Genomic DNA, 19,229 nt, shown 5'->3' on the forward strand with positions numbered 1-19,229 from the left:
TTGCCACTGCTTCTGCAGCCGTTCGAAATTCTGCATCTGCTCCCTTAAAGCACGCTTTTGCTTCTCTAGCGATGTCCTCACGCACACATTAAAGCTCCAATCGCAATCACGGATACTGTCATTCACATTCACGCAATCGTAATGGTACCACAAGTCACACTCGTCACATTGCACCATCCGAGCGTTGGTGCAGTCTTTATCGCTTCTACGACACACTCCGCAATTTGCCCCCTCACCCGGAAAACCATCCGTATTCATTCCCGCGCCCGCTACGCTTCCGCTTGACATTCCGGACTAAACGGAAAATTTAATCTGTTCCCAAATAACGGTAACAAGACTCAATTTCCAGTAATTTGAACACACTCGCCGAATACGTTGTTTTAATGTGTATTTTTGACTCGTATGTTAAATTTTCCCTGTAAATTTTAGCATGCAATTAAAGGTATAAGGATAATCTAACTCAATTTAACTTTTCGAATTTAGTCATTAGTTTACTTACGTTTAGTGTATCTTTATAACCGTTAGGTCCGGAAAGCGGTCCCGCACGGTAGCTTCTGCTATGCCTATCTTAGTTTATAGTAGGCGGTCCTAACTGCCGATACGAGGCCTTGATTTGGCACTAACTGTGATTTCCGAGCAACTAACTGTGATCTAGAACTTTTAGATGCACTAATTCACTGAAGCTAGTTGTACTTAAAGAGTCGAAACTAATTATTAACTTTTAGGCAAAATATTATTTAATTTTAATAAAGTTGGCAAAGAGTGAATAGCTAATTCAACTTGAACTCGATTTGTAAACAAACTTTTTTTTTCCCTATAGCTAGACATATGTAATTGTGTTAGGTCTATACCGCTTACTGCACTAAGTCTATTGGTATTTAATTTGATCCGTTTTCTGTTGGTTCCACACAACCTGCATTGAGTGTTGCAGAAGGTAGAAGCACAATGGACTCGGAGGTGCTTTGCGCAGCTTGCGCAACAACCGACCTGCGCAGTACCCCGTTCGTAGTTTGTACCCACGCTTGACGTACACGTCCATCTCGTCCGCATACTACTCGTTCTACCTTTCCTCGCAGCTACTGATTCCTTACGGCTTCGTCCGCGACTAAAACCAAATCTCCGACTTGCAACTCCCTCACTTCGTCGAACCACTTCGAACGTCGGGAAATCACCGGAAGGTATTCCTTAAGCCATCGTCTCCATACGCCATCTGTCAAATGCTGGGCCAGTTTCCATCCACTTCTTAGTGTCGAACGGTATTCCAATGCTTCGACTGGTAACTGCTTGATTCCACTTGAATTGCCGAGCAGAAAGTGGTTTGGAGTTAACGCCTCCTGCTCAGCCGACTCAAGAGGGATGTACGTTAGAGGACGACAGTTGATCATCGCCTCCGCCTCTATTATTACCGTCTCAAGCACTTCATCATCTGGACGACGTTGAGTCTCCAGAATAGTTCCGATCGCCGCTTTCACGGAACGGACCATCCGTTCCCATATACCTCCCATATGCGGGGCACCTGGAGGGTTGAACATCCAACGTGTTTTGGAATTGGTGAATACGGTCGCCATATGATGATTCCGGTCCTCGATTTCGCGTTTCAGCTGGTTGTTCGCCCCGTGAAAATTCGTCCCATTATCAGAGTATATCTCCGCCGGAGAACCACGCCTGGAAACGAACCTACGAACTGCCATTACACAAGATTCGGTCGTTAGGCTATGCACAACCTCCAGGTGCACGGCCCGGATGGTTAAACAGGTGAAAAGTACTATCCACCTTTTGCAGTTGCTTCGACCAACTTTCACCAAGATTGGCCCGAAATAATCTACACCCACGAACGTAAAGGGGCGTACAAAAGGCGTAAGCCGCGCTCTAGGTAAGGGTGCCATTGGAGGATTACGAGGAACAACGAGGTGTACACGGCACTTCATACAATCGCGGGTTACTCTTGCAATAAGCGAACGTAGTTTTGGAATTTCGTACCGTTGTCTCATTTCGTTTACAATTGTTTCTCGGTTAGCATGTCGGAAGCGGCGGTGAAACCAGTCAACAAGAAGAAAACTGATTCTGTGATCCCGAGGAAGAATGACAGGGTACTTGAACTCCTCCGGTATCCAGGAAGCTGCGCTAAGACGACTTCGCTTACGTAATATGCCGTCCTGGTCCATGAACGGCCATAGTTTATGTATGCTGCTTGACTTCGGAATTCCTTCATGGAAAGCTTCTGGTCTTCCACTGGTCTTCTGAAGCAGGGGAATTTCGATACTGTAGAACGCTCGTTGCGCCTGTCGCCATAGAGATTCTTCTGCGGTCTTCAACTCCTGTTGTATCAAAGCACCACGTTCCAATGATTCACCTCGCTGGCATCGTCGAATGTTGTTCACAAACCGATGAGCATATGCCATTGATCGAAGAAGCCGGTCCCATCTACTGAATCGATTCACATCCACCAGTTCGTTTGCTGTCGAATGATGCAAATTGCACGAACGAAGGTCTTCTTCTGTAGACAAGATGGGATTACATCTTTGTGGCCACTTTTGTTCTGGCTGCTGAAGGAACTCCGGTCCGAAGAACCATCGGTTGGACGAATCGATTTGTGGTCCGGGGCCCGATTTGGTAGCAACATCCGCAACATTCTGCTTCGAAGGAACCCACCTCCACTCTCGAACTTCCGTACTCGAAAGTATTTCACCGATTCGGAATCCCACATATTGGTGATAGCGTCGCTGTTCGGATTGAAGCCACGCCAATACCGTCGCCGAGTCGGTTCACAGGAATCGCTGAGCAACCGGTAGCCCGTGCATAGAAATCACGCTGTTCAACAAACGAGTTCCTGATACTGCAGCTTGAAGCTCCAAACGCGGAATTGTTAACATTTTCAGCGGTGCCACCTTGGATTTAGCGCCCACCAGAGCTACTAGAGGGCCGTGATCAGATTCCACTCTGAAATATGCTACGCTCGAATAAGCTGACTCGCTAGCATCTACGAATACGTGGACTTGAAGTGAGCGGTATACTTCCGCCTCCGCCGTTGGAAAATAGCAACGTGGTACCTGAATTGAGCTTAATTGATGCAACAGTCTCTTCCATTGCACCCATCGATCGTACAGTCGCTCGTTGATCACATCGTCCCATTGAGCCCCGGAAGCCCAAATTTCCTGCATGAGGATCTTTCCGTGCACAAGATAGAATGCGATCAGCCCAAGAGGGTCGAAGAGGCTCATGACCACTCTTAGCACCTCTCGCTTCGTTGGAACGTGTCCCTCCTGTATGATGATCGCCAAATCTCTGCGCATTGTTAGGTCGTATGTGAAACAGTCATCGCTAGGAGTCCATCTCATCCCAAGAACGGACTCAACACCTTCCGATTTGTCCAGAAACAGCGATTTGTCACATTCCTCTGACAGTTCCCCGACTTCTGCAGCTATTTGAGCATCGTTAGATTGAAAGTTGCGCAGCTCAAAGCCCCCTTCGCGGTGTATCATCTTCACCTGCTTGCCAATTAAAATGGCCTTCTCGCGTGAAACAAAACTATCTAAATAGTCATCCACGTAATGATAATGGATTGCATACGCAGCACGTGGGTATTCATCGGCGAACTCTTCAGCATTCACATTTTTAACGTACTGGGCCGAGCACGGAGAGCTGGTCGACCCAAATGTTGCAACGTCCATTACGAAAATATTGGGAGGATGCTCAGGATCGTTTCTCCACAGAAATCTTTGGTATTGGCGATTTTCTTCCCGGATTCTTATGCGATGGAACATCTCCTTAATGTCTCCCGTCAATGCGAAGCGGTATAGGCGAAAATGACTGAGAATACTTGGGAGCGAAGATAGCATGTCCGGTCCTTTCAAAAGAGCAGAGTTGAAGGAAATTCCCTGTACTGACGCTCTTCCATCCCACGTCAAACGCACTTTCTTTGGCTTTTTATGGTTTTTGTGAACACCCAGGGGCAAATACCACACTTGATCTGGCTGTATCGCTGCTAATTCTGGTCCGGATGCTACGTGGGCATATCCCTTTTCGAGATACAGATTTATTTGAAGACGAACGTTCTCGTATGTCTCAGGATCCTTGCTCAGCTGACTTTCAAGTGCACGAAGTCGTCGAGAAGCCATGCCTCGGCTGTCGGGAAAACTCACCTTATCGGTCTTCCACAGGAGGCCCGTCTCGAACCCGGTTGGAACTCTACGAGTGGTCGTTTCTAACAACATTCTGGCTCTCTTATCCTCCTCAGATTCCAGAATTTTCTGTGGACATGCGATGCCTGCATTTTCCAGAGCAAAGAAATCTCGTACGACATCGCTCAATTGTCGATCCGGATCGGTCCATCCTCCAAAATGAAACCCACAGATAACTGACGGCGCCGGTGCCTGTGAACAACCATAAATGCTCCACCCAAGGCGGCTTTTAGCCGCGATAGGGTCCTTCCATCCTCCTTCTCTAACTTTCAGTGGCACCGTGAGTTTCAAATTGTCAAGATCGATGAGGATCTTCGGCATAACGTACACATAGTTTTGCAGCGGTAAACCTCTTAGGTACGGGTATCTCGAAGCCAACTCCTCATAACGCATGGACTGCGACGGTAGTAAAAGACCTCCAACGGTTCGAGCATCCGACAGTTTGAAACGTTTGAGTGATCCTGTTCCCGAAACTTCCATAGAGACTCGCTGGGATTTCGACTCATTCCTCTTGATGTCTCCAGTCCACTGTAGACTCAGAGGTTCTGCGGGACCATCAATTCCTAGCTGCTTAGCGATGACCTCTTCCAGAAGCGTAAGCTGTGACCCTTCGTCGATGAACGCGAACACGTTGACCTTGCAGCCGTTCCCATACAAAGTTACTGGCATGATTCTGAAGAGTGGACCACTCATCGGTTGAAGTTCTTCTGAATGGTTGTTCATGACGGCCACATTTGGCAGTCCGCTTGTAGGATGCAACAGAGTATGGTGTCTCATCCTGCAGTCTCCAATCTCGCACCCTTTTCAAGTTTTGCATGGCCATCTTCCGTGTTGATTCAAGCATGTCCTACAAAGTCCATTCTGCTGCACCACTTTGTATCTTTCGTCGATGCCCATTTGTTTGAACATGGAACAGTCCCCAATCCGGTGTCCTTCTGCGTTGCAGACTACGCAACATTTCTTCGCTCGTTCGTTCGGGACTTGTGATTCAGAATGCGCATGTAGAAATGCTCGTTCTTTGGGTTTCTGCTGGCTCGTCTGTTTGCTATTTTCGGGAAGTATATCATCTGCCACCTCGTAGGCCAATTCAACCATTGTAGACATAAAACTTCCAAATGCGGTTAAATTTGGTTCGTGCAGTGAACCCTTGTACGCTGCCCACTTCAAACGATGATCCACGGGAAGCTTGGTAACCAGGTCGTGGAGCAGAGATGGGTTATTCAAATGCGATCCTTGCCCTGAATTACGTAAGTGCTCGACCAAACTGTCCACCGCTAATCCGAATTCAATAATGCTGTTCAGATCATTTGTCCTGGGCGATGGCAATAGACGAATCCGTTCCGTCATCACGCGTATCAGCGTCCCGGGTCGTCCATACCGCATCTCTAACGTCCTGATAACATGAGGCACACTGCTAGGACACAGCAACTTACTGCGCACAGTTTCCAACGCCTCACCCTTCAAACAGCGCTGCAGTCTGATAAGGTTTTCGTCATCCGAGAACCCACAGGTAGTGGTCGAACGCTGGAAGTTGCTATACCACAATGGCCACTCCTCCGGTCTACCAGAAAAGGGTGGGAGGTCTTTTCCCATGACCTGGCGGGCTGCTAATTGACGGTTTGTTGGCCCATCATACTCCTCTACAGGTTGACGAGAACCACTGCCCAACGATCTGGAAACTTGTGGTTCAGTTAGCAACACATTTTTCTCCCGATTGTTTCTGGATTGATTCTGCAGATAAAACTCCCGTTGCGCCCGAATATTAGCAGCACCGATCCTGGCATCTGCAACTGCATCGGCACCGCTTCTGTTCAAATCCATATCAGCTAACTGCCGTGTCATGTCCGGAACGGTTCCAATCTGGGTCGTGTTGTGTAGGCTTTTTATCGGAAACATGTGTGTATTCTCGCAATGTTGGTCGCTGCTTTTTCGAAGAATGAGCGCGGATATTTCAGGAGTTGCTCGTAATTTGCGTTCGATGTTGGCATCAGGAACTACGACTGACGTGCATGCTCCAGCGACTCCCTCTGTCTGCCGATCTGACTTCTCCAGCCACTCCTCTACACGTTTCCTCGAATCCGGAACACTCGAAATTTCGCTTGTACGGCTACTACCGCATTGTGATATCTGCCGAACTAGCTTAGCCTTATCTTCCAGCGATTGCTTTTTGATAGCCATCTGTTGCTTCCGATACTCTAATTCTTCAGCCATCTTCCGCTCTAGAAACGCCTTTTCGTCAGCAAGCTTCCTCGCCTCGAAGGCCCTTTCTTTCTCCATTACTTCTCGTTCATGCTGCAGCTGTAGATCTTTAATTTCCTTTTCGGCTGCCAACACTTCTTCCTGCATACGTTGTTGTTCCTCCAAGACCTGCATTTCCAGCGCCAGTCGTGCACGCACACTCGATGTAACACTTTTATCACCAATCGTCTTCTTCGTCTTTCTGGACGTCTTGCTTCCCGCGGTTGACTTACCAGATCTTTTGGAATCCTTCTCGGAGACTGTCAGTTTCACCGGTCTAGTCGGTGGCAACTCTTTTGCCAGGGGTTCACAGGTCGAGCAGTACCACTCCCGATTCTTGACTTCAGCTTCCACCTTGGCGCACGTATAATGACACCACATCTGACACGAATCGCACGCAACCATGTCAGCTCCTATGGGCCTGGGAATCGATCCCGCCTTCTGCCATGGCATGAAAAAATCTAAAGTTTGTTGAACTGAATCTAAAAGCAGCTCCGAAACACTTTGTAGGGTTGGGAAAAGCTTTAGCTGAAATATATTTTAATCGTTTATATCTTATCGACTAACATCAAATTCATTTACTTTACATTTTTTCAGTTTTTCCTTTGTTTATCTTTAGATTTAGTAGGCTCAATCCGTACTCGTAGACTAGGCTGTAGATTAATTTACACATTTTTAAGTTCAAATAAATCCTAATCAATCCTCCAAATCACCTACCTGTAGTCACTTATTAAGTCCACAAATTAACTTAGATGATAAGTAGATATAAGTAGTTTTTAAGGTTTTGCAAAAAGATCAAATTAACCATTCATTAGTGTTTGCACCTCCTATCAATTCTGCACGTCATCCTCACTGACATCTACCATCTCATCGTCTGTCGTTGTCAAACGTGGGAGTCGCGTGGAAGAATACGCTGCAAACGATCCCTGTGGTTCATTACAACGGGTATTTGTCGAGGGGTACTCGTCGTCACAGTACTCACTTTACGTAATTTATGTTTAGTCCCTTACTGTCAGAGCTGTCAGATCAGTGTAACACGCTAAATAAAATTTACACAAAAGGCAATTGACACGGAAAAAAATACACGGTTAGGAATATTTATTGGGTACCGGACTGGTCACCGAAAATTTGATCGTTTTCTTTGGTACATCGAGGTCTTGAAATTAGTCTATGGTATTAGTATAGAACTAGTAATCCTACATTATAGAGATCTGCGGAGGCGGCCATTGTGAGCCAATCGTGCAGAGAGAACTGTCAAAGTGTGAGCCAAATGAACATGCTTATCGTTCGTAGGAAGGCGTCGTTTGAACGGTATTGCAATCGGAACTAAATTTCATTTTCATTTTGCAGCATTTGGTGGGGCAATGAGAGCGCAAGTCAGTCCAAAGCCGATGATAAGGGTGGGTAATGGCTGAATAGTCTTTGCTGACCACAAAAACGCCATGGGATAGGAAAAGGGTATTTTGGTGTGGGATTAGGGTGTTGATGCAGACTTGACGATATCAATGCTATTCAGATGCAAAATAATTTTAAGGCTCAACAGTGAATCGCATACCTTCCAAAACCAAAAAACAATAATCCACAAAATACCAAGCAAGTCATAGAAAGAAAAAGCGCCCGATTGTTTATTTTGTCAATTATAACAAACGGAAACTTCTACCCTCTCCGACTCGCCAGTCACCCCGGAAAAAATGTCCCTTCAGTTCTGGAAAATATATTATCCCCAATTAAGCCTTTAACCGAATTGTCCGCGTGGTCTTGTAGTATCCCTGCTAGGCACATTGGTCGGGCTCCATACAAAGGGGCGGCCAAAACTCACAAAAAAACGGAATTGATATTTTTAAACTTTTTTTCGCCTTATAACAAAGATAATGTATTGTAGTTTTATGATTCTTAACCGTAGTGTGGCCAGCAAAAAAAAAACACCCGTAGAAGGCCGGCAGGGTACCCGGGTACCCACGAAATGGAAATGATCATATCTCAGCGATTTTTCCACCGATTTTAAAAGTTTTTGCCTCATTTAACTCAGAAACTCATTATCTATCGAGATCGTATTTGGTTGGACCGGTCCGATCACCATAGGTACCGGAAAATCTGGATTTCCGGATCCATGTTTTTATACAATACAATATACGGGATTTTCGGTAGGTTAGTAGCAATTTCGGTACCAAGCATCGTAAAATTGCTTTGGCATATTGTATCTGACCGGCCTGGAATCATAAAACGTGTTGACTTGAAACTGTGATTTCGGAACACGCTTCCCGTGGGGCCATGGTTGACCATAAACACTTTAAGGTATCCTAGCCTTAACAATGTGGGTTTCAATATGGTATAAGGACATGCTCCCAAAAATATGGGTTTTCCGAAAACCACGGTAATTAGATCGGTCTAACCAAATATTTTCCCGATAGATGATGAGTTTCTGAGTTGAATGAGCTAAAGATTTCCAAAATCGATGAAAAATTGACGGAGATATGATCATTTCAATTTCGTGGGTACCCGGGTACCCTGCCGGCCTTCCACGTAATAAAAAAATGCAGGAGCCCCTCCCCCTGCCCCTCCTCACTTTAAAATTCGGTCAACCCCATTAATAGATGTATATTGACGAGTTCTAAGATCTAACAGAGTTTCAAAATCCTAGTCTCAATAACCATTAAAATATCGAGATTTGAAATTGAAAAAGGTACCCGGGTACCCTGCCGGCCACATAAGTGTTAATTAAAAGCATACCAGCTTTTGTATTTCAATGACATTTTCACTGCCAAAGTTGCCTAAGTCATAAAATTGAAAAATGAATTATTCGAAAAAAGTGCAATAATAATATTTTGAGAATGGAATATATGTTTTATGTTATCCAGCATATGATAGCTTGTTATTGGACTGTTTGAATGCACATATGGTGCAAAATTAATAAGCCACAAAACTTTTCAAATTTTCATATATTGTACCTTAGGAATTTTGGTAATTTTTAAGTTAAAAAACGGTTCGTGTCGTCACGTGTCGCCGCAATTTCGAATAGTACATCTTAAACATCATGCTTAGGGCTGCATAAAAACGTTTAAACTTTTTGCAGAAATTTGCAGTTTTTCAAATTAGAGCTATTTAAAAAAGTCGTGTTTTTTCATATGTTTTACGTTATTTTTCCATTTTTGACTGAAATAAAATTTATCTTCCCACATTTTTTACACGTTTTGAACAAACTTGATTGGATTCGATCGAAAGATGATCATTTTATTAAATTCAAATTGATTTTCTAACAAAAAAACCCAAAAAATGTGGGGTTTGCTGATTTTTACCGTTTTTGAAATTATTGAAGTTACGTAATTTTTGAATACCCCTTTTTAAACACTAAAAATACTATATATCATATCTAGACAACCTATAACTTCGATTAAACACATAAAAAGAGTTTTGGCCGAACTTTATCTTTTTCCGACCATTGTGCTAGGTAAGAATCAGTCATTGCCATACATATTAAATGCTAGACATGACCCCATGGATAGCATTTGCATATGTAAAAGCTTTGCTGATGTGACTTTCCTATTAGGCAATTCTCTCATCTCATGTTTGTCTTCAAAACCTTATCAAGCTTAGAAAATTGAAGTTGATAAACAATACATTACAAGGTTCGAATTCCCATAGAATGAGATCATTCATTCGCACTACAACACCATAGGAGATAATACCACATTGGCTGATTACAGTACAAATGTGAAAAATCTCCCTTTTCCCCCTATCCGCAACCCGGGGACGCGCCCTGTTGGATTTCAAAAGCCTCGGAGAATATTACAAACCTTCAATGGCATTCCCATAAACTAACCCACATTGCCCATTCAGGGGTCTGACTGGGCCTATTACCCTCCCTCAGTTTGTAATATTCTCTCCAACTTGGAATTATATTTTCCCGGCACATAAATGACTTCGACAAATATTCGATATACTATGCAGCGTCATGATCAGTATAACTATATCAGATGACTTGGAGATCTGATTCTTACAGAATTGTTTGCCATTGATTATACATTCAGCTATTCTAATCATTACTGCAAAGGCCATCGACCACATGCCTGAAATTAAAGCTTCCTGGAAGATATAATCCAAGCCCAGGGATATATTATTTTTGTCCTTTTTACACCATAACCATGAATACCGTCGTTTGAACGGTATTGCAATCGGAACTAAATGAATCAAAATTATTTATTTTTAATATCAAGATATTGGCGGCATATGTATGTTTAGTAACAAGATAAAAAAAAATTATTAATTCTGCTTTCAAAAGCTCATGCTTATGACGACACTTTTGTTGCTGAACTTGTCGAAAAAACTTCCATTGCTGCTTCTTGCTTCACTTCTGCCGATATGATTAGCGTAACACTTTTGCAATGAATTTTAGATTTCTTCGATTGCTCCGCTATTTCAACAAAATTTTGAAAAAAAAAATTCTACCATTATTAGAAAATGTAAACAAAACAACTTGAACCACAACGAAGTCACGCACAAAGTTTGAACATCTAGCTTTGTAGCAAGTGTTGGCAGCTGTTGTAAAAACAAACAGCGTTGCCGAATCGACGTATGTAACTTCCGCTCATCTCTATGTAGAGGATTTCTAGTCGTGATCAAACACGCAACCCCTGGGAAGCGATGAGCTAGCTGCTTGACATGAATATTCGTTGCCATTCGTCGCAGTTTGGATCGCAAGCGCATGAATGAATGGCGAATGGTGAAGAATGCTGGTGAGCGATCCAAGCGGCTATTATCAGAAGTAGAAGAGAATTTCTGCATGTAATGCATACATTTTTACTGTATTGTTGCTGAAATGCTAGATTAGCAAAGAAAATAATTCGAAAACATCAAAAATTCGTATGCACAATATCAATCGCATCACTCACGAATCGCATTCGCTTGCGATGCGAATGTGGACGAATGAGTAATTTCCAAGTGTGGCTTCCCACCGTTCGCCGGAGTTTGCTGTCGGCGCTGACAAGCATACACACGAACTAAAGCGACAACCGTTCGCTGCTGACTGTCTTCGAATGTGGAAGAAGATGAAAAGTGGAAATCAGGAACCCTGTCTCTCATCCAGATAAAGAGCAAGAGCATAGCGGGTAGCGCAAGGATTCAGGGTTACCAAAAATGTCTTGTGGTGGTAGGATACATTACCAACTAATTGAAATTATGTCACATACTGAAAACGCTTTTGTTTATAGTATAAAAATGGTTCATATCACAAGTGCAAGTAGCAGTGAAATAAAATGAAAATATAGCAAAAGACGTATGCACACATTTATCATTTTATTTCAATCATTCACCCTCATTTTCATTTATTTAGTTCACATCCAATTCATGATAATACTGAATCAACAATTTGCCGCCATAATACTCGATTTGCAGCTGCAGCTCTCCATCCACGCCCAACACTCGCCAGATCACGCTCCACCTGATCCACCCATCGTGCTCTCTGCGCTCCACGCCTTCTTGTACCAACCGGATGGTTAGCAAACACCAACTTTGCAGGGTTGTTGTCCGGCATTCTTGCAACATGCCCTGCCCACCGTATCCTTCCAGCTTTGGCCACTTTCTGGATACTGTGTTCGCCGTAAAGTGCAGCGAGCTCGTGGTTCATCCTTCTCCGCTACACACCGTTCTCCTGCACACCGCCGAAGATCGTTCTTAGCACCCGTCGCTCGAAAACTCCGAGTGCTTGCAGGTCCTCCTCGAGCATCGTCCATGTCTCGTGTCCGTAGAGAACCACCGGTCTTATTAACGTCTTGTACATGGTACATTTGGTGCGGGGGTGAATCTTTTTTGACCGCAGTTTCTTCTGGAGCCCATAGTAGGCACGACTTCCACTGATGATGCGCCTTCGTATTTCACGGCTCACGTTATTGTCAGCCGTTAGCAAGGAACCGAGGTAGACGAATTCTTCTACCACCTCGAAAGTATCCCCGTCTATCGTAACATTGCTGCCAAGGCTTGTCCTGTCTCGCTCAGTCCCACCTACCAGCATGTACTTTGTCTTAGCCGCATTCACCACCAGTCCGACCTTTGCTGCTTCACGTTTCAGGCGGGTGTACTGTTCTGCCACCGTTCCAAATGTTCTGGCTATAATATCCATGTCATCCGCAAAACAGACAAATTGGCTGGATTTCGTGAAGATCGTACCTCGGCTGTTGAGCCCGGCTCGTCGCATAACACCTTCCAGGGCGATGTTGAATAGTAGGCAGGAAAGTCCATCACCTTGTCGTAGTCCCCGTCGAGATTCAAATGAACTGGATAGCTCACCCGAAATCCTTACGCTGTTCTGCACACCGTCCATCGTTGCTCTTATCAGTCTAGTCAGCTTCCCGGGAAAGCTGTTCTCGTCCATAATTTTCCATAGCTATGTGCGGTCGATACTGTCGTATGCCGCTTTGAAGTCGATGAACAGGTGATGCGTTGGGACCTGGTATTCACGGCATTTCTGGAGGATTTGCCGTACGGTGAAGATCTGATCCGTTGTCGACCGGCCGTCGATGAAACCGGCTTGGTAACTTCCCACGAACTCATTTACTTTAGGTGAAAGACGACGGAAGATGATCTGGGATAGCACTTTGTAGGCGGCATTCAAAACGGTGATCGCTCGAAAGTTCTCACACATTAACTTGTCGCCTATCTTGTGGATGGGGCAGATTATCCCTTCCTTCCACTCCTCCGGTAGCTGTTCGGTTTCCCAGATCTTGACTACTAACTGGTGCAGACAGGTGGCCAACTTTTCCGGGCCCATCTTGATGAGTTCTGCTGCGATACCGTCCTTACCAGCCGCTTTGTTGTTTTTGAGCTGATGGATGGCATCCTTAACTTCCCTCAGCGTGGGAGTTGGTTCGTTCCCGTCCTCTGCTGCACCAACATAGTCATTTCAGCCGGGGCCCGTGGCGTAGTTGGTCACACGTTCGCTTCATATGCGGATGGTCATGGGTTTGATTCCCAGCCCCGGCACTTGCAATTTTTCGTCAGTTGCTTTTCCCCCAAGAGCAACTGACACTGACCCTCTTCTGAGCCCCATGGCTCAAACGAACCCGGATACCTGGACATCGGCGAACTGCTACTCATAATGGACCCCCAATCGGACTGGAAAGGAACAACGGCCATCCATCATCATCCTTGTGCTCATCATTCTACTGGGTATAAAGTAGAAAAAGTGAAAGCAGCAGAAAGGCAACCAGTTCGATAAAGTAGAATAGAATCTAGGCGCTGTACAAAATGTAAGTGCAGCTGTCAATTGAAATTGCTCACGTAGTGCCCCAGTGGACAATAGAGCTGTAAATTAGGTTAAGTGATGAAGAATAAAAAAACATAGTCATTTCCTCCGCTGCCTTGGTCCTCCGTGCCTACATTCTCTTCGCCATTCAGGTGCTCGTCGAAGTGCTGCTTCCACCTTTCGATTACCTCACGTTTGTCCGTCAGGAGGCTCCCTTCCTTATCCCTGCATATTTCGGCTTGCGGCACGTAGCCTTTGCGGGATGCGTTGAGCTTCTGGTAGAACTTGCGTGTTTCCTGTGAACGGCACAGCAGTTCCATTTCCTCGCACTCCGCTTCTTCCAGGCGACGCTTTTTCTCCCGGAAGAGACCGGTCTGCTGCTTCCGCTTCTGTCTGTATCGCTCCACATTCTGTCGGGTTCCATGCTGCAGCATTACCGCCCGCGCTGCATCCTTCTCCTCCAGAACCGCTCTGCACTCCTCGTCGAACCAATCGTTTCGTCGACTCCGTTATACGTACCCGATAGTGCTCTCGGCTGCGTTGTTGATGGCTGCTTTCACTGTACTCCAGCAGTCCTCTAGAGGGGCCACATCGAGCACACCCTCGTCCGGCAACGCTGCCTCGAGATTCTGCGCGTATGCGGTGGCGACATCCGGTTGCTTCAGTCGCTCTAGATCGTACCGGGGCGGCCGCCGGTAATGTACGTTGTTTATAACGGAGAGTTTTGGGCGCAGTTTAACCGTCACCAGGTAGTGATCGGAGTCGATATTAGCGCCACGATAGGTCCTGACGTCGATAATGTCGGAGAAGTGCCGTCCATCAATCAGAACGTGGTCGATTTGCGATTCCGTTTGTTGTGGTGATCTCCAGGTGTAACGATACGGGAGGCTGTGCTGGAAGAAGGTGCTACGAATGGCCATGTTCTTGGAGGCGGCGAAATCGATGAGGCGTAGGCCATTTTCGTTCGTCAGCTGGTGGGCGCTGAACTTTCCAATCGTCGGTCTGAATTCCTCTTCCTGGCCTACCTGAGCGTTTAGATCCCCTATGATGATCTTGACGTCGTGGTTTGGGCAGCGGTCGTACTCGCGTTCGAGCTGCGCGTAAAATGCGTCTTTGTCATCATCAGTGCTTCCGGAGTGAGGGCTGTGCACGTTTATTATGCTAATGTTGAAGAATCGGCCCTTGATCCTCAACCTGCACATTCTTTCGTCGATCGGCCACCAACCGATCACGCGCCTCTGCATGTCGCCCATCACTATAAAAGCTGTTCCCAGCTCACGTGTGTTGCCGCAACTCTGGTAGATGGTATGATTACCTCTAAACGTTCGCACCATAGATCCTGTCCAACACACCTCCTGCAGCGCTACGATTCCGAACCCGCGGTCCTTCAGTATATCGGCGAGTATGCGGGTGCTCCCGATGAAGTTGAGAGATCTGCAGTTCCACGTACCGAGCTTCCAATCGCAAGTCCCTTTTCGTCGCTGTGGTCGTCGCCATTGGTATCGGTTCGCATTCTTCTCTTGTTGATTTTCCGGTGCTAGTCTTTTTTACGGCTGGCTCGCACGGCCTGACACCAACCCACTAACCCAAGGAGCTGGGCTTACCTTCCCGGAAGCTACGGGTTCTGCATTGGCATTTCCTCCAACTACAGTGCTAAATAGCTAGGCTCGAGCGCCAGTCTTCGCCGGGGGTGGTGTTTTTAATGGGCGCCCAGGAGATAATATTTTACCTGAGCTTCCACCCCCATTCACCCTGTGAGGAAATTAGAAGAGTCGAGGCATTGTTGGCAACCCTACGCGGTTTACTTTCGCTCTCCATCGTTGGCTCTGTATTTACGACTGCGGTACGTTTAGTTGTTCACCTCTAAGGTGCTCGAATCTAAACAGATAATTTTTTTTCCATTTATTATCAAATTTGTAACAAAAAACTTTAACCGTATTTCAATTTTTCTTTTTTATTCCTGTTTTGCTTATAAACCAAATGAAAAACAATAACATCAATGCAATGGTAGAAACAGCAAAGCGAAAAAAACGATTATGAACACAATCATTTATATCATATTCATTGTTGGATAATTTAGTAAACTTATAGATATTCTCAAAAGTTGAGTATTTCAGGGAAGCAAGTATCATTTGATAGTGCATGGTTACTCTGCTAAAATATTGATGAGATGTTTAATATCTTCTTCTTCTTCTTTTTTGAGTATTGTTCTCACTAAGACGAAGCCTGCTGCTCAGCCTGCTGTTCTGTGAATCAAGGCACGTGTTCCCACGTTTGATTTTTGTGCTATGCCATTGAAAAGAGTTAATTTTCTGTAAATGCGGCACTACTCAAACATCATTTTAGTGGGCTTTTGCATCCATGAGCTCTTCCATAGTTATAAATTTTGACTTTTCTCTTCCAATGACCATTCTGTACTTTTATATCGTGTTGTAGGCCCGACGATAACACTAAGCACATGAAAGTAGAGGCAATTCCCATTATAAATAGTTTATGAATCGTTAGGACTGTTCTACTTAAAATTTTTTGCTGCACGATCTTGATATCAGCACATAGTTATGCATAAAAAATTTTGGTCGTTGATAGAAGCTCACGACTTTCGATTTATTTTGTAAACTAGTGTTATTTGTCCACATCTCGGTCCGCTAGAGAAGTTCAAGGATTTTTGAAGAATCTGTGTAAAATTCTTGACTTTTGGAATTTCTTGTTCATACCTGGATCCTTCAAGGGACCGTCCATAAATCACGTAGCAATTTTGGGATAGAATGGAGTTCCTCAAATTGCTACGCACCATGTAATAGGTATGGGAAAAGCTACGTCATTTGTGAATGCTCTATAAGTTTATTTGAATATTTTAAAAATGTAGAATTTCTTATTCTACATTCGTAAAAATATTAGGAATTATTTGTCCGCAAAGATAGTTTGAGTATTTTTGAAGAATCTATAAAAAATTAACTACTTTGAGAAATATTTAGATCTTTTTGTTCTTATCTTGGTTCGCTAAGGTAATTCGAGGATTTCCAAAAAAAACTATGTAAACTTAATCAATTTTAGGATTACTTGAAATTCTTGACCATATTTTATCTATAAGGTAGTTCAAGGATTTTTGAAGAAACTACATGAACCTTATATAATTTTTTGTCCATATCTTTAATTCTTTGTCTATACATTGGTCCACTAAAGGATTTCAAGGATTTTTGAAGAATCTATGTATAATTCTTGACTATTGGAAATACTTAGAATTCCTCCCGGAATTCCTTCTCTGATTCATACAGGATTTTCTTCAGAAATTCCTCCTGGAATTCCACCAGGAATTCCTCCTGGGATTTCTAAAGGAATTCCAACTGGGATACCTCTACGAATTCCTCCTAAGATTCCTCCTGGAAATCTTTTTTTTTTTTAATCTAGTTAATTTATAGAAGGCAATAACTACTTAATTGTAGTGATTGGTTCTGAATGGAGGCCAATGTACTCTAAGGTTAGGAGGTCACATTTTTCAAGGATGGGAAAGGTGATGATTGGGTAACGAGTTTCTCTGGAAATCATCCGGGAGTACTGCGCTTGTGTGCTCGGCGTCTGCTGGTGTTGGAATCAACTGTTGTGTGGGTTGTTCTTCCGGATGGCCAGGATTTAGTTCAGCAAATCCTCCTGGTATGCAGGAACTCTTCCTATGATTATTACATGTTATTCTTCGGGTATTCCATCAATAATTCTTTCTGGGATTTCTCCAGGAATTTCTCCAAGGAATCCTCTGGGAATTCTTCCAACAGTATCTCCAGGAACTCCTCCTAGGAATCTCACAGAATCTCATTTTTCTTGAGATTTCTTTAGCAATTCACCTGGGATTCCTCCAGGAATTTATCCTAGGATTCCTCCAGGAAATTTTTCTAGGATTCCTCCAGGAATTAGGATTTCTCCAGAAATGTTTACTAGGATTCCCCCCGGAAATCCTCCCGGGATTCCTTCAGGAATTCCTATTCGGATTTCTTAAGAAATTTCTCCTGGGATTCCTTTTCGAAGGCTTCATGAGCTTCCTATGGGAACTCCTCCAGGAACTTCTTTAGGAATTCCTCCTGAGGACTCTCCAAAAATGTCTTCAAGAATTTCTCCTGGAATTCCTCCAGACCATTCCTCTTGGGAATCCTCCAGGAATATTTCCGGAAATCCTTCAAGAATTCCAACACAAATGTCCCCTCCAGGAATTCCTCCTAGGTTTCCTCCGGGAAATGCTCCTGGGATTACTCCAGGAACTCTCCCTAGTAATTTATTTATTTATTCACTTTACATCAACAGACAACTTTGTCCCAATGATGGTTAAAACTATTTGATACTACCAACTATAACAACAGATAACACAAACACAAAATCACTATTCGTCAGCATTTGTACAAAATATCACAGAAAATTACGTCTGATTGTTGCACGAGACAAATTAAAATCGAAACCGGTTGCTGCCCTATTGAACACTCGAAGAGCACCATGAATAGCGATATTCTGGCCGTAGTCGGTTCGTTGGAGCGGTAATCTTAGCATATAATTGTTTCGTAACGCTCTTAGACGGACGTTCAAATCAACTGCCGCCAGAATTGCTGGGCAGTCTGTTCTTCCTCGAATTGTGTCAGCCACAAACATTGCCTTGGCGATATTTCGGCGCGCCTGGAGAGTTTCCAACTGGATCAAACGACATCTACTCTCATAGCTCGGTAATCTAAACGGATCCTGCCATGGAAGTCGACGAAGAGCAAAACGTAAGAAGCGGCGCTGAACCGATTCGATCCTGTCCATACCGTTCTGGTGATACGGATACCAGACGACCGAGCAGTACTCTAGGGATGAGCGGACGAGCGAACAGTACAGCGACTTGAGGCAATGTATGTTGCTGAAATTCTTGGCGATGCGAAAAACAAAACACATTGTTCTGGAGGCTTTTTCTACTACGTACGATACATGTTGTTTGAATGTCAGCTGAGTGCCAAGGATTACTCCCAAATCCTTCACATGGTCGACACGTTGAATTTCACAGCCATTAAGCTTATACGAGATGATGATCGGCTGGCGAATGTGGTAAAAAGACATTACGGAACATTTGTTTGGATTAACGACCATGCCATTCAAATCGCACCATTCCGCGAAAATATTGAGCTCTTCCTGAAGACGTATTGCATCATAAACAGAGCAAATCTTCAAGTAGATTTTCAAATCGTCCGCGAATGATAGTTTAGGGCCTTTAATTGCGTAGTTGACGTCGTTGAAATATAGCAGAAAAAGTAGTGGCCCCAGATGGCTACCTTGTGGGATACCAGATGGAGCCGGAAACTCATTCGACACGGAGCCTTCGACGGTGACTGTTAGCTTACGACCGACGAGGTACGAATTAATCCAGCTCAAAACACTACCGCCGACACCAAGCCTTTCCAACTTAGCAATCGTTATAGCGTGACTGATTTTATCGAAGGCTGCAGACAAATCCGTATAGATGACATCCGTTTGGACTCTCTCTGCAAAGCTTTCCGCAATGTACGTGGTGAGACACAAGAGGTTAGTCGTGGTCGACCTACCTGAGATGAACCCAT

At 44.4% G+C, this 19,229-nt stretch overlaps 2 protein-coding genes across 2 annotated transcripts; both read right to left on the minus strand.

Annotated features, from left to right (window-relative positions):
• Positions 1–2,765: 2,765 nt before the first annotated feature.
• Positions 2,766–4,958, minus strand: LOC134286582 (uncharacterized). Its single transcript, XM_062848215.1, has one exon. The coding sequence runs from the start codon at positions 4,956–4,958 to the stop codon at positions 2,766–2,768; it is 2,193 nt and encodes a 730-aa protein (XP_062704199.1).
• A 27-nt stretch (positions 4,959–4,985) lies between these two features.
• On the minus strand, positions 4,986–13,167 carry LOC134288101 (uncharacterized). Its single transcript, XM_062851834.1, has 2 exons — positions 7,007–13,167; positions 4,986–6,947 (listed from the first exon to the last, which is right to left on the minus strand). The coding sequence occupies exon 2, from the start codon at positions 6,870–6,872 to the stop codon at positions 4,986–4,988; it is 1,887 nt and encodes a 628-aa protein (XP_062707818.1). The 5' UTR covers positions 6,873–6,947; positions 7,007–13,167.
• Between the last annotated feature and the right edge of the window lie 6,062 nt (positions 13,168–19,229).

Source organism: Aedes albopictus, chromosome 2 (assembly GCF_035046485.1).
Source record: "Aedes albopictus strain Foshan chromosome 2, AalbF5, whole genome shotgun sequence".
Lineage (NCBI taxonomy): Eukaryota > Metazoa > Arthropoda > Insecta > Diptera > Culicidae > Aedes > Aedes albopictus.

What these genes read in the sequence shown, in the direction of transcription:
- LOC134286582 (XM_062848215.1), bottom strand. Translation starts at nt 4,958, where the DNA reads ATGAGACACCATACTCTGTTGCATCCTACAAGCGGACTGCCAAATGTG.
- LOC134288101 (XM_062851834.1), bottom strand. Translation starts at nt 6,872, where the DNA reads ATGCCATGGCAGAAGGCGGGATCGATTCCCAGGCCCATAGGAGCTGAC.